Source organism: Phycodurus eques, chromosome 18 (genome assembly GCF_024500275.1).
Source record: "Phycodurus eques isolate BA_2022a chromosome 18, UOR_Pequ_1.1, whole genome shotgun sequence".
Classification (NCBI taxonomy): Eukaryota; Metazoa; Chordata; class Actinopteri; order Syngnathiformes; family Syngnathidae; genus Phycodurus; species Phycodurus eques.
The window spans coordinates 3,678,991-3,695,187 of NC_084542.1; the positions used below are offsets into that span (position 1 = coordinate 3,678,991).

The 16,197-nt window shown below is 40.2% G+C and overlaps 1 protein-coding gene across 1 annotated transcript; it reads right to left on the reverse strand.

The window, feature by feature from the left end:
• Positions 1 to 4,685: 4,685 nt before the first annotated feature.
• LOC133416845 (adhesion G-protein coupled receptor F1-like) lies at positions 4,686 to 15,661 on the reverse strand (the record flags this gene model as incomplete). The annotated part of the gene is given in 9 exon segments (XM_061704097.1): positions 4,686 to 6,323; positions 6,411 to 6,476; positions 6,830 to 6,871; positions 8,762 to 9,424; positions 9,426 to 10,136; positions 10,206 to 10,382; positions 10,645 to 10,829; positions 10,937 to 11,071; positions 15,529 to 15,661. Coding segments are annotated over 9 exon segments (2,214 nt in total), but the record flags the coding sequence as incomplete, so codon positions are not given.
• Between the last annotated feature and the right edge of the window lie 536 nt (positions 15,662 to 16,197).

Consider the following 16,197-nt stretch of genomic DNA (forward strand, 5'->3'; position numbering starts at 1 on the left):
GCACTTGAGGTGGTCCAGCACGAGGCATTCCAAGGACTTCATGACCACTGATGTCAGGGCGACAGGCCTGTAGTCATTCCGACTGGGATGATGGTGCAGAGGTATTAGCCGTGGGGCAGGGAGGGGCTGTCCCCCTTTTCTCTGTGGTCTCTGTGCCGGTCTCGCAGGAGTCTTGTCTCTTACTTCACACACTCACATTTTTGTGACTCACACTGTACATATTTTGCACATTGGGCAGATTCACATCTCATTCAGGGTCCCCTGAGGGGATGGCACGAGGCATGATGGTGTGGACGCTGGGTCCGGTCCTAGCACATCTGTGTTGGTCTCCGGTCTGGTCGCCCCCCGTCTCTGCCCTGCCGGTCTTGCAGTTTTAATGCATCATACACCCGTCAGTTGGGGGAGGGCATGGTCAGGCTGGGAGGGCTCTTTGGCCTGCCATGCCTTTTTCCTGCGGATTTTTAATGCACCACATACATTCGCACTTTCTTTGGGGAGCTGATTGGCCTTGGCAGAGCTGACGGTTGCAGGTCATCATTGCCCCGTGACCGTCTCGCCTCACGACCGCCAGTCTCCCCAATTTTAATGCACCCCAACACACACGATCACATGATAATGGTTAGGGATAAGGATAATGGTTGCCAGTCGGGGACCTGGTAACCATAGTAATAGGGTGGGTGGTGGGTCTTCAAATTTCTCTTGGCTCGACTCCTGGGGCCTGCCCCCCCCACACACTCTCCTTAGGTTGTCAGGCTACGGGGAGATGGGGATTTGGCCATGTTGGTGGTTGGGGCCCTCATGCTTTCCGGGGGTGATGGGGGTGGTGATGGCGGTGGGGGGGATTGGGTGTGGGGAGGTAGTGGTCCGGTACCCGTGCCCTGCCCTTTGGGACTGGTCGAGGCACTTCAGTTGGGCTGGGAGACCACCCTGGGTCCTGGGGAGTGGGTTGCGCTGACTTTTGTAATGTTACTTGTGGTCAAATATCTAGACTGTCTAACTATTTTTCTACTGGGGTTTGCGCCCCTATTCCCCTTGTCCACTCCGTCCCTCTGTCTGTCCCCTAAAACTCTTTTCTGTCCGGCTGCATTTCCAATAAACATCAAAATAATTTAAAAAATAAAAACTAAGCAGAGGGAGTATTTCAGACTCCCCTGTTGCAAAGCAAAACGGTTCCAGCACAAAAGGGCATACAGATCCATTATTCTGCATGGCCATGCAGCTGAACAGGACAGGTTGAAAAAGTAAGTAGTTTTTAAAAAAGTAAGGAAGTGCCTTTTTATTATTTTTTTTTTTTTTGGCTTGAACACCTGCCCCCCAAAAATTTGTGCACATCCCTGACTCCCAGTGTCAAGTCGGTCAGGTATAATAATTAAACATAATATTAACCAGAGCATTGGCACTCTAGACTGCAAAAGAATGAAATAGCATAAATGCTGACCCCTCACTAAGCTCCTAGCGCCAAAGCTCATGACAGCAACACATAACTTGGAGTAGCTAGTCATTGTAATTTCCATAATTGTCCACTGGCGCAAATAACCAGGCACACATGAAGGTTTACTGCTTCTAATAACAGTGCTGTATTCACTCCTCTTTACGGCTATGATACCACAAAATTTGAATTGAGTAGGCCACCTCATTGTTTCTCCACTAAGGACACAGTGGCATTTTTTTTCCTCATTAATTTTTACATTACTTTTATAATAGACATACTGAAAGAACACAGGGGGTATCATAATGTGCATTTCAGTTACATTTATAAACGTAGTAAAGAGTGCAAATAATAATCTAACTCACAAAGGCACAGTCATATGATGCCATTTAAAATGAATTGATAACTTATCAATAATGAATTGATAACTTATCCTCACAAGGGTCACAGGAGTCCCTATGATCAAGGGAATGTAGTACCAATTATATTTGAGATAATGGCCTTAAGTCAACTCAAAACCTGCTCTAACGACCCTCAAGAGAATTTCTGAAAAAAAAATTATTATTTATTGAGCAACCTTGTGCATTCCTTTGTGCATGTAATCATCTAAATAGACAATAAATTATCAATGTAGAGTGCCTCATACTTTTTTTCTGCCTGTAAAGAAAATAAACAGACAAACTTGCTTTGCCTATAGCTTTCCAGCACAGCACTATTGTTACAGATGAATATTACTTGTTTAACATTCAAGATAGGTTTTATGAATATATATATCCAAGAAATGTTAGCCAATTGAGAGTACAGTTCTTACCTTTTAGCTGAAACTGGCAAAGAGGAATGTACTCTGGATGCACTGTACATCCAAATTTGAGACAAATTCATGAGGGAGGTGGGATTCTTTTTATAAGGAGCACCTTTGTACTGAAGCACCATTAACAATTTGCATCAGTTACATGTTTCATGACAGGAGTGTCATGAAACATGTAACTGATGCAAATTGTTAATGGTGCTTCAGAACAAAGGTGCTTCTTATAAAAAGAGGCAGACAACCTTTCATTTTTAGAAAGGATTAATATTGACGCTTTCTGCAGCAAGATGTTGCAGAGAGGCACATTTAAGAAATTCAGCTTAGTTTTCCCTTTCTGGGTTTGATAGCAGCCTTCCCCCACTGCTTTAGGCCACACACAGAGAGAAACTAGAGGGAGGGAGACAGAGACACTGCACTAGAAAGGTGACAAAATGGGTGACAGCAAGATTTGGTCACATTTAAATTACATTAATTAATACAAAAGTTTTAAGCGCATAAAACTATTTCATATAGATCAGTCTCTATGAATTAGAGCATATCGGTCAGTGCAGATGGAACAAATAAGACAAGCAAATGAACCTGCAATTCTAAGCTTAAATATAGTTAAAGGTTTATAAATACAGTGTTCCCTGACTACATCACCTATTGCGGATTCAGTGCATTGTGGATTTTCGTCCATATTCATATTGCCCATAATTCATTATTGCGAAATTTTTAGTGTATACTGTTAAAAAGAAAATATATATATATTTTTTTTTAAATGTGGTAAAATAAACGCTTCCTAACCTTCCATCCATCCATTTTCTGTCCTGCTTTATCCTCACAAGGGTCGCGGGTGTGCTGGAGCCTATCCCAGCCAACAGTGGCGGGGTACACCCTGAACTGTTCGCCAGCCAATCGCAGGGCACATATAAACAAACAACCATTTGCGAACACATTCACACTTACGGGCAATTTAGAATCATCAATCAACCCTTCATGGATGTTTTTGGAATGTGGGAGGAAACCGGAGTGCCCGGAGAAAACCCACACAGGCACGGGATTTAAACCCAGGTCCTCAGAACTGTGAGGCGGATGTGCTAAACAGTCGGTCACCATGCCGCGCTTCCTAACCTAAAACATTAAAACTAAAAACTAAAACAAACTAAACAAAAACAAAACCAGAAAAACATTACAAGGAATAAAATGTACATAGAGCACTGTGCATTGCTGTGTATTCAAAAGTTTAAAAGGTGTTTAAGAGTATGCACGACATTGGAAAAAAAAATACATTGCGATTTTTTTTAACCCTGCTATATACAATTTGTATATTGCAATGTTAGAAAAAACTGGATAACAAACATGTAACGTGAAAACCAACACACATTTACCTTTTTCCTTCTCTAGAAAAAAGTATGCAGAGTCATTTGTATGATGTCTAATTGTATTTAAAGACATTGTAGTATTGTGTACTAGCACTGGACTTGAATGTAAGACAATATTTTAAGAACCTTACATGAACGCCACTAGTGAATATTCGTTACCGGGATTAAAGAGGATGGGCGCGTGACAAGGAAAAGCGGAACAATGGTCTCGTTATTTTAAATCCAATCATTAATATTTTATTCCACTGGGTTTATAGCTGGGATCGGCCAACCTGCTCTTGATGTGCGTCTTTTTCTCTTTCCTTCCTTTTCCTGCAAACCATCACTTGTGAGCGCTCTTGCCAAACCCCGGAAGGTCGACCCGCTTGCCTGAATTGGTCAACACACATAAATCAAACTTGCGGTCTACTAAAAGTACAGATTTGTGCATATTTGGGTTTTAAACAAGCGAGAACAGGAATTCCAGCTATACGCATTGTCACCCCATGCTCACGACCAACCTCGAATCACAAGTCAGTTTCCTTTGCCAGTGTTCATCTGCCCTTTGTTTTTTTTTGTATTGCTTCCCTGCAGATTCCCCATGCTAGATCATTACAATTCCCATAAAATTCACTACCTGCATTGTTGTGCGTGTTTGGGTTCGAGGAAAAAAAACCTTTGGTCGTCTAGAACTCTTATCTAATTCAAATTACCTTCAAATTACGAGACTGAGGATAACAGGTTTGTCGTCACTTTGTCCTGAAGTTTTATGCATCTAAAATGTGGCGTGGTGCCCCTTTCGAGATAAAATAGCTTGATTTATAAAGCTGTAATTTAAAATTACGCGAAACCGGAAATAACACAGGCGTTGCTTCCATCTTATTCTTTTCTCCTAAATTATTACATTTTTATTTTTTTTAAATTTTTATTAATGAATTAATTACATTAACTAATATATGATATATTATATGATATATATATATATATATATATATATATATGTGATATATATATATATATATGATATTTTATATATATATATATATATATAATATATATGTATATATATATATATATATACACACTTTTAGTTTTTAACAACGAATAGTAAAAAAAGTAAGCTATTTTCAATACTTTCGATTGGTTTAATAATTTGTACTGGGACTTCTGTATTGATTTGTGAAAAATTTACCAAATTATGGCATAAGAGGTTCCTACCTGACAGCGATGAAATACACTATATTAGCTGTATTATTGATGCTTTAACATGGAACACACATTTTTGCAGTATAGTTTTGCTAACAAACTGATAAGTCAAATACAAAAGATACAGAGAGAAGACAGACACACGTTAACAAAGTGTTACACAAGCAATGTCCCTTAGTCAGCATATCTGCTTTTACCATTTTCCATATGACAGTACATTAAACATTTAAAACATCAGAGACATCCAAACCCATAAAGAGTAATATAATTAGCTACTGTCTACCTTTTTAGTATTTTTTACTGTGGTAAAAATGAAACATCACATCAAATCTGAGCCTCTGTCACTTAATAGAATAAACCTGTGCTGCTCTATATTTGACTACTGGACAAACACACTGATGATGATGTGGCCTATATTCTATCTCTAATATAAGAAGTGCAAGTTTATCAAAACTATTTCATTATACAAGTCATGAAAACAAATAGTTATAGTTTATTTCAGTTAGTAATGTTCCAAAGTGCATGGCTGCCTTCTGCCTTGTTGTGATAAGAATCATTATTTTTTACTGATTAAGAATTTGAAATAGTTGTAATATTATTAGTATATGACTGTTATATTAAATTAACATCTCAGAAACAAAATGTCAAATAATTAAATATATTTAGGACTATTACATTTGTCATCCTTTTCAAGGATATCGCAACATACTGTAGCTAGATACTTTGCAAACATTATACCCTATTACACCACTATTGTGCCCCAGATTTTATTGAGGCATATTTTTATAGCATTTATGGCGCTTATATTTTTGAAACACACTTCAAAAAATACAAACACATTTAGACATACAGATAGGTATACAGTGTAATATATTGAGAGAGCAAGAACAACAGCTAACACAAAGATATTGTACGGAATACAGTAACAACCGTAATAACATTTATTTTGTAAATGCTAGCCAACGCAGTGGGACCTCGAAGCGTGAAACGTGATATAGTGGGGCGTTACTGTACTCGCATGCAGCCATGAGTTATTTTACGAAATGAAAAAAAAACAATGTTTAGGATAAGAAAATAGCTCACTTGTCTCGAGCAACAGGCACATATTTGTTGAGCAATAATCCTGTTCTTTAATTTTCTAAATAATTGGAATGATATTAAGAGAAAAATAGGACAGGAGCATTAAAGTATTTTAGCATTAGTCTGAAAGCTTGCCTCTCAGCTTTCAAACAGTATTTGGAAACTGTTGCTTGGCCAGCCTGAGCAGAGTAGAGTGCAGTGGTCTTCAAGAGTTGGCAGCTTGAGATGATGCACTGGCATCCGATGATGAATTGTTACCACCTGAAAAAAAAGAATAATAATAACAAAATACATAAACAAAATAGATTACAACTTGGTTGTTGTGCTGTTTGGAGACAAGAGGTGCAATGAACCCTTATAAAAAGTTGTGATACCGTTTATTTTCTTGTTCTCCACTCGATGAGTGGAGAACACTCATCACATGTCCTCCACTCGATGAGGTTCCAAAATTGGTGGTCTAAAATAATTGACATAACCACACATCAATCCATTGGAGAAAGGATATGTGAGCCGCTACCAAAGTTCGCATGAATTGTGTTATTACCGCTGTCCCACTTCCAGAACTTTGAGACGGTTTCAGACCCAAACATTGATGACCGGATCTGAAAATCTTAGTGTACACAAAATTAGCATACTATTGTACAACTCTAGCTGGACAAGTTTATCAGGAAATAAATTACCTGTATGCCATGCAACCAATGAGTATTACAAATAGTGCATTGACGATCATCTGGGCAAAGCTAGCTTCAGAATGAGTACAATTGTGGGACTGCAAGTGCTAGTCAAGTGCTATCCTTACACTAACGCTAAAAAGATAAACGTTGTTTGTCATTGCATTTTAACTGTGCATAGTAACAGCACAAACACATCAGATTTTGTCAATTAAGAAACAATGTGGGTTGGGTTCACTTTAGTTTTGTAAAACTGTAAATTGTAAAAGTTTTTGGTATTAGAGGCACATACCTGTCTCCTTAAGAGTGTTCCAAAAACCAATATGAAGAAGCCCTGTGTTAAGATGGGGAGAAGCTTTAGAAAATCAAAGTCAGAGTTTTACGGGTTATATGACTATGGTAGCACATAAAAAAATGCAAGCAGACCCATGTGTGTATGTTTACTCATTATAGCTTTAAACCCTTGTTCAGACAATTCTGGATAAACAATTTTTAAGGGGCACTAATGAATGAATTAATGAATTAATTAATAGTTTTTATACTCGCATTGTTTCACAAAATATGGTAAATCCAATTCAAAATTGAAAAGTTCGTTTAATTACAATTATTAATTACAAAGAGTGGAAAATGAACCCATAGTTCAACTTTTAATTTTGTTTATAATGCCACGACAGATAGAAAAATGGTCTATGTCTAGGTCCTTGCTACTTGATAATACTGTGTGGCTAAAGGGACATCTGTTGACATCGAAAAATGAAATGAAAACCACAAATCACTTCTGTTCCGGGGGTAATCAAAGTGAAGCGACTCACCTCTCAAGCAATGACCATCATCTCCCTGTGTTATAACATCATGCCTCTGCAAGGTGCTTGAATTTTTGATGAATACAACGCACTGTTTTATTCGACAGTAGTTATGTGTGTGAATGAATGATAGCAAATAAAACATATAAAATATTGTTTGGCAATTAGAACAACCTGGAAGTTGTCCAGCATCATACAACTTATTAACAACTTTGGAGGTTTCTACTGTCTGATAGTTCATTCATTCATTCATTTTCCGACCCACTTATCCAAGTCCGATAGTTGTAACATTAAAAACTGACTGCACAATAATCAGAGAAGTCTATTATCATAAGCGCTACTTCTAGCAAATCACAGCTTTACATCCCCTCAAAGCCAAGACCATATCTGTCACCAGGCCATTTCGAATCAGGTGCATCTGCATGTGCCTCTGTCAAAACTTTGATCTCGGCCCCCCAATACGGGAAAGAAGTAAGCCCACAAGCGAACAAAAGAGTAAAACACTGAAAGCTTGTTTGGAGAGTTACTTTGAAAATGGGAATAGGACAAATAATGAGAGAGTATCAGATAATATCGGCACTGGAGCCAAATTGGCAGTACTACTTAAAGTATGGGTTTATTGCTAGTTGACTTGCACGCACCAGAACCCAGTCCACGTAAAATGCTGAGATCCTGCGACAAGCTCGCAAATGAGGCAGTGAAGCCATTGAAGTTGTTTTGGCACAAGAGCCCAAGCATTGGGTCCATTAAGGCAAGTCTGTGTAATTTTTGAAAAGAAAAAAAATAATTCCCCAGGATAGGACCGCCTCATTAAAGAGAAACCAGACCAAGGCTTCCACTAAGTACAATAATTACATTCGGCATAATGGAGATTTGTATATTGAATTAAAATTTGTTTCTCTGGCGGTGGTCCATCATATGTCTTTACGTGAAACTGAAATTGTTGAGTTACTGTTGTGTTAGACTTTTTCACACTTACACTTATTAGTTTGCAATAACTCAGACTACACCTCATGGTATAGTCAGAGTGATGACAAGCTACTAAAATGCAGTGTGGGTCAAGAAATTGGTGAACCCACTGAGACACACACGCAGCTTTGCATGTACGTAGGTATTTGGTGCATCATGGATGGCTCTGAATATAGAAAGCACAAAAATACGAAGTATAAAACTCTTAGACTAAAAAAGGAAACTGAGTGAGGTTTAACATTAGCTGTAACTGTGACATGATCTTATTTAAAGGCAATGGACGTCTTTGTGTTTTAATGTTTCACTATTAATACAAAAGGCTTCTTCCATAGTCCAGTTGTCTTTAACTCAAACTTTTGCCGTAATCTGATGGCTGAGAGTCGACAAAGACAAAGGAATAAATGTAGTTACAAATAAATCCATTATACAGAAAAATAGTATCAGAAAATCACCTGTAGAGAATTGAAGAAGGCGAAGGCAATGTGGATTCCGAGATTAGTTGGGTCAGTTAGAGTTCCCACTCCAAGACTCCAAGTTATTCCAAAGAAGGGTGTAAGGATGGCCAAGGTCCGAGCAATCTCCACCACAATATAATTGTCATTGTTTTGTACAGTGATTGACATCCTTTTACTATGCAGTATTGTAACCAACACCACAATTAGAATTACAATGTTTATAAGCACTATGAGCAGTGCTGGGATCACAAATGCCAGTAGTGCTCAAGATTTATCCCAGTTGAGCCAGCAGATCACAGTTTCTTGAATGTAAGCATTGTTCGGTTCTGTTACAGCAATCGTAATGACAGTGATAATCAATGGGGCCCCATAGCCCAGAGAAAATCCAATAGCTATCAAAGTCGTTTTAGAAATATTACCAAAGATAAAGACTGTTAAATAGAACAACAACAGGCCATACGCCAATATCCAGAAAAAGAGCACAAAGTAAAATAAATGGATGAAAAAGGTAGCAGCAGTGCATGCATCTGGATTCTTTTTATCTCCTTCAGAGATACTTGTGCCAATAATGAACCAAATGTTTGCAATCAGGAGAGACAGTGCAATGTTAACAATGGGAATATGGCTCAACTGTGCTTTGTCGTTCTTTCTAACTTTTTTTCCATATAAACGCCTCAATAATGAGGCATATAACTAGGGATGCCATGGAAATACCGACGCCAATGTACGTTATGAAATCCAACACACGTCTGTTTGGAACAAAGGGTGACATTAGCATTGAAAAGGAGGTTAGGTGGTCATACTGACATTTAACCGTTTTGTCATCTCTGTCAACTAGCTCGCAGCCTTCATCGTCCCATCCTCCAAGACCTTCAAAGAGAGTAAAGTTCCAGAACACACACTGAGGGTTCCCCAGAGTCTCATTTATAATGTCAAATGTGAAAGAGACATTGTCCACGGTGGTGTCAGACTGAACAAGTACGACTCTCCCATTGATTACCCTGCCTGTAGAGTTGTTTTCATCTCTTGGGGGAAGTACATTATCCAATGATTCAAAGGTTATCACAGTGAGGTTTGTTGGCCCACTAGACTCCTCTATGTCTATCTCCACTGTAGAATTAAAATCCCCATTGAAAGTGTTGGTGAATGTAGTTTTGTTCAAGAGAATCAAAGGTGTTTCAATGTTAAACGAGGCATTGATTAGCCTACTCGTTATACCCTCAAGACCAAACAACAATAATGAGCTGACACTCTCATTTCTGGGAGTGATGTTTCTTGTTTCTATGGTCTCAATGACTGCTTCAAGGTTAAGAATGTCCCATGATTCTCTTGCCTCATCTCTAGTAAGGACATCAGTAGTGAGAAGGACATCCTAGAGGAAAAAGAAAAACAGTCAATACCTAACATCTGTTGTTAGATGAAACAAGAGACACACACATACCTCCATCGAGACCTGACTTATCTGGATAGTAGATGTTGTTACAAAGGTTGCTACATTGTTGAGAATTGTAACAATGGCATCAATGTTGTTAGGAGATTCAGTCACTTGTTGACTCAGTTCGAGAGTGACATTGCTGAGTTCTTCCAGGAACTCTGGCAATGTCATTTCATTCAATAACTAACATTTCAGAGGGAAAACAGGTGTTACAGTCAATATCTGGCTTTTCTATACAGAACAATGAAATATCAAACTCAGGCAAACCCATGTAATCTTTGCACAATTGTAGTTTGTATAGTGTACTCAAGGCATTGTAGATCATTTGTGATTTTACTGGATCAATGGGAGCCCAGACAACCCCTTATGTGGATATAACTCCCATTTGTTCTCCTATAACTCGAATCATTCTTGCAGTTTTTGTGTGAAAAGTCCAACAGCTCACCCTAGATTGACTGAGTAGTTGCGCAATCCTCTGGAGGGTGCAGTTGTCTTCTCGATCTTCCCATTCTCCACTTACCCTGCAAATGGCAGTCTTCTCTCCCACCTCATTTATTTCACAAGAAGCTCTACCCACATCATTTAAAAATCAATTTCCAAATTCTGGATCAGCAACACACGTGAATGCACCTGGAAAGACAATACATGTTCAGCCAAGTGATGGAACATGCAGAAAAAGCTTTAACTTTATACAGCAATATTCAAGGGGTCTTTTTTTTTTTTTGCTTAGCACTTACCATCTAGGACCAACACCAATCTTAGTTCCCGTCTGAATAGAGGTAAATCAATCACTTGACAAATTATGTTTAATCCTTGGTTATCACAGTCTGCCTGTGTGATTGTAACCTGATGTTGGATTGCAGGCCCTGTTTCTAAACATGGAAAAACAAAACCCAACACCATGAAAGTGATAAATATTTACATACATTTAGGTAAAAAAAATTGAACAGCATTTTTGCTTAGAGAAAAACAGACAAGGACTGAGCTAAGACTGGAATCAAGAAACTCTCAAGTTGGAGACACGGCAACCACATGCAACACAATTGAGGATGTATTATTGTTCTTTGCTATTTTGTATTATTTTCTTGAGATTTTGAAAAAAATATCCATATTTCACAAAGGAGTCATCCTCTCCATGTCTTCTTCTTTTCCTTTCGGCTTGTCCCATTAGGGGTCCACAGCGTGTCATCCTTCTCCTGTATCCTCCTCTCTAACACCAACTGTCCTCATGTCTTCCCTCACGACATCCATCAAGCTTCTCTTTGGTCTTCCTCTAGCTCTCTTGCCTGGCAGCTCCATCCTCATCATCCTTCTACCAATATACTCACTCTTTCTCCTCTGGACATGTCCAAACCATTGAAGTCTGCTCTCGCTAACTTTGTCTCCAAAACATCTAACCTTGGCTGTCCCTCTGAAGAGCTCAGTTCTAATTTTATCCAACCTGGTCACTCCTGAATCTCAAGATCTTCATTTCCGCCACCTCCATCTCTGCTTCCTGTTGTCTCTTCAGTGCCACTGTCTCTAATCCGTACATCGTGGCTGGCCTCACTACTGTCGAATAAACTTTCCCCTTCATCCTAGCAGAGACTCTTCTGTCACAAAACACACCTAACACCTTCCTCCAAACAAATCTGTTTGGAGCCGCAAAAAATGAAAAGCTTTATGTATGCCTTGTAATGAAGGCAACACATGCTGTAAGTGTCTATATTCGCCTATTATCCAAATGACATAATGAGCATTCATGATTAAAGGTTTATTTTATCTATTCTATTCTCTTCTATTTTTCCTGCAGTGCATCCAGGAGAGAATGACGCACCACGTGATGGTGTTTTAAGTTTCGTTGCATTGATGAAATTATAGAAATATAATAAAGAAAACAACATTTTTTTACGTCATTTTTATTTTGTTTTGTTCCACACATTTTTACAGCATTGGAAAACGTTAAGAATGTTTGTGTCATGTTTGTCCTCCTACAGAAACCATATTAATCCCCCATCATTTTCCATTTTCATGCAGTTTTGAAAAAGCTCCAGGGAGTCACTAGGGGGGCACTAAAGAGCCGCATACGGCTCGAGAGTCGCGGGTTGCTGACCCCTGCTCTAGACTGTTGACCCCAAGTATTTAAAATCCTCCACCCTTGCTATCTCTCCTCCCTGTAGCCCCACTCTTCCCCCTCCATTCTTTTCATTCATGCACCTATATTCTGTCTGACTTTGGCAAATCTTCATTCCTCTCCTTTCCAGTGCATGCCTCCATCTTTCTAACTGTTCCTCCACCTGCTCCCGGCTTTCACTGCAGATCACAATGTCATCTGCAAACATCATGGTCTACGGGGATTCCAGTCTAACCTCATCTGTCAGCCTGTCCATCACCACTGCAAACAGAAAGAGGCTCAGGGCTGATCCCTGAGGCAGACTCACGTCCACCTTAAATTCCTCTGTCACACCGACAGCACACCTCACCACTGTTTTGCTGCCCTCGTACATGTCCTGTATTATTCTAACATACTTCTCTGCCACTCCACACTTCCGCATGCAGTACCACAGTTCCTCTCTGGGTACTCTGTCATAGGCTTTCTCTAGATCCACAAAGACAGAATGTAGCTCCTTCTGACCTTATCTGTACTTTTCCATCAACATCCTCAAGGCAAATAATGCATTTGTGGTACTCTTTCTCCACATGAAACCGTACTGTTGCTCGCAAATACTCCCTTCTGTCCTGATTCTAGCCCCCACTACTCTTTCCCATAACTTCATTGTGTGGCTCAACAACTTTATTCCTCTATAGGTCCCACCGCTCTGCACATCAGCTTTGTTCTTAAAAATGGGCACCAGCAAACTTTTCCTCCATTCCTCAGACATCTTCACACCCACTAGAATTCTGTTGAACAAGCTGGTCAAAAACTCCACAGCCACCTCTCCTAGATGCTTCCATACCTCCACAGGGATGTCATCAGGACCAACTGCCTTTCCATATTTCATTCTATTTAGTGCCTTTCTAACTTCCCCCTTAGTAATCATTGCCACTTCCTAGTCCACCACACTTGCCTCTTCTACTCTTCATTCTCTCATTTTCTTCATTCATCACCTCCTCAAAGTATTCTTTCCATCTGTCCAGCACACTACTGGCACCAGTCAACACATTTCCATCTCTATCCTTAATCACTGTAAACTGCTGCACATCTTCCCATCTCTATCCCTCTGTCTGGGCAACCTGTAAGGATCCTTTTCTCCTTCTTTAGTGTCCAACATGCCATACATGTCATCATATGCCTCTTGTTTGGCCTTTGCCACCTCTACCTTTGCCCTCCGTCGCATCTCTATGTAATCCTTCCTCGTCTCCTCGGTCCTCTCAGTGTCCCACTTCTTCTTAGCTAACCTCTTTCCTTGTATGATTTCCTGTACTGTGAGGTTCCACCACCAAGTCTCCTTCTCTCCTTTCCTGCCAGAAGATACACCAAGTACTCTCCTGCCTGTCTCTCTGATCACCTTGGCTGTAGTGGTCCAGTCTTCTGGAAGCTCCTCCTGTCCACCGAGACCCTGTCTCACCTCTTCCCGAAAAGCCGCACAACACTCTTCCTGTATCAACTTCCATCACATGGTTCTCTGCTCTGCTTTTGTCTTCTTAATCTACCTCCCCACTAACAGAGTCATCTTACACACCACCACCCGATGCTCATCACTCAATCTGATACTCTTTTCACCTCCAAGACATTCTTAGCTAACACTTCCTTTAAAATAACCACTACTCCATTTCTCTTCCCATCTACATGGTAAAATAATTTAAACCTTCCCCCTAAACTTATAGCCTTACTGCCTTTTCACCTGGTCTCCTTTCCACACACTATATCAACCTTTCTCCTCATCATCATGTCAACCAACTCCTGAGATTTTCCTGTCATAGTCCAAATATTCAAAGTCCCCACATTAAATTCTAGGCTTTGTGCTTTCCTCTTCTCTTTCTGCCTAAGAACCCGCTTTCCACCTCTCCTTCGTCTTCGACCCACAGTAGCTGAATTTACACTGGCACCCTGCAGGTTAACGGTGCCGGGGGTGGACGTTGTTAACCCGGGCCAGGAACAATCCGGTATGGAATTCTTTAGATGAACGGATTTGTTTGGCAAAGTTTTTACCCGGATGTCCTTCCTGACGCAACCCTCTGCATTTATCCGGGCTTGGGATCGGCCTACAGTTTGCACTGGCTTGTGCCCGCTAAAGGGCTGCATTGCAGTCATCCTCTCCATGCTGATTATAATGCATAGTCAAAACGGCTACCCTACAATGTCCAGCCACAATGTTGGGTACAAGCTAGCTATTTCACATACTTTGGTTACCTCAAACAACTACATGAGAAGGTCAAAATATTAGGAAAACATTTCAGTTTGATTCTCAATTCAGCTGTACACAACAGCAAATTACAATAGCTAATAGTTAACATAGTACCGCTGTGTCAATCAAAACAAAACTTAGCTTTTTTTTTTTTTTTTTGTAAATGCTGAGAGTTTAATGGCTCTTGTCTTGTAACACAGATTTTACAGGTGATCCTAATGTTGTTGGTGTCCAGTCAAACTGAACTGTTGATGTTTTTGTTTGTTCTTGTTTTTGTTTTGCTTTGTTTTTAACACCAGTTAATAAACTCAACAGTGTTTGTTTTCCACAATAATTTTCTGGTCTGGGTAAAGGAGAGTACATACTCTGTGAGAAAGAGGTTTAGTCTCTCTTTCAGGGCAGTGAGAAAAGAATGAACTAATTTGGGAGTTCTCAAAGCTTTTTTCTTGTCATATTAGCACGGCAGAACTTTTTTCTTGTTTTCCACAACAACTATTGTGTGATTAGTCTGAGTTTTTCAAATTTTCTTGGGTCATTTTAAACTATAAGACACCTCTTCAACACACGCATTCACTCCAACTCAAAATGTGGCAAGGTTAAGAATAATTTGCAGCTGAACTGTAGATCTGCATAACTTCAGAAATGCAAAATATCCTTTTGATGCTTTTCTGATTCAGTTTTACCTGAATTTGAGATGCCTCTAAACTCCAGCTGGTAGGGGTCCTGGACAGAGCATTGTAGTGACACTTGCTGCCCAACCTCACACAAGATAGTGTTTTGGAGAGGAACTGTCTGGATTGTGGGTGTTTCTAAACGGTAACGGTAGCCTCGGTAACGCGCTCTCTAGTATTGTCTTTGTTTTTGTGTTTTTCGTCCGTCTTTGGAGACCTTACACGACTCACTTACACAAGGGGAGACCTGCTAACCATCAAGGAGGCTACTCCGGACTTTCTGTCACCAACTTTCGAAAATCCGCTCAGTTTTTTCCCCGAGTTACTCACCGGAGCGGCGTCCGCGGTTTTCGGTGCATGGATGCGGAAGCGGCGCCACAGAGGAAAACGAGCCGGAATTCAGGTGAAACTCCGCAAGAGAGGACACAGATTGGCCTTCCCGTCGATCCACCTCGCGAATGTACGCTCCCTACCCAACAAAATGGACGAGCTTCATCTTCTGTTAAAGACCAGTAAAGACTTCGGACGTTCCGCGGCCATGTGCTTCACGGAGACCTGGCTTTGCGACGCCGTACCCGATGGCGCCGTCACGCTTCCCGGCTTCAACATTCATCGAGCCGACCGCGACATGGAATCATCGGGAAAAACGAAGGGCGGCTGATATGCCTCCATATAAACGAAAAATGGTGTACGGACGTCACGGTGCTCAGCACACACTGCAGCCCGCATTTGGAGTCGCTGTTTCTGAACTGTAAACCATTTTACGCGCCACGTGAGTTTGCATCGTTTATACTGGCTGGAGTCTATATCACACCGCAAGCTAACCTCAATAACATTAACTATACTATAGGAAAAATGTCAAACAGAATATGAACCAATAGGGTGCAAGGCTTTTGAGAGCTGGTCAAAAAAAAAATTCAAATAAATTATGTATGTTTAGTGTTCAAGGAAACTGTATACTCACTGCAGTTGTAAATGAATGGCTAATGCTTATCTATT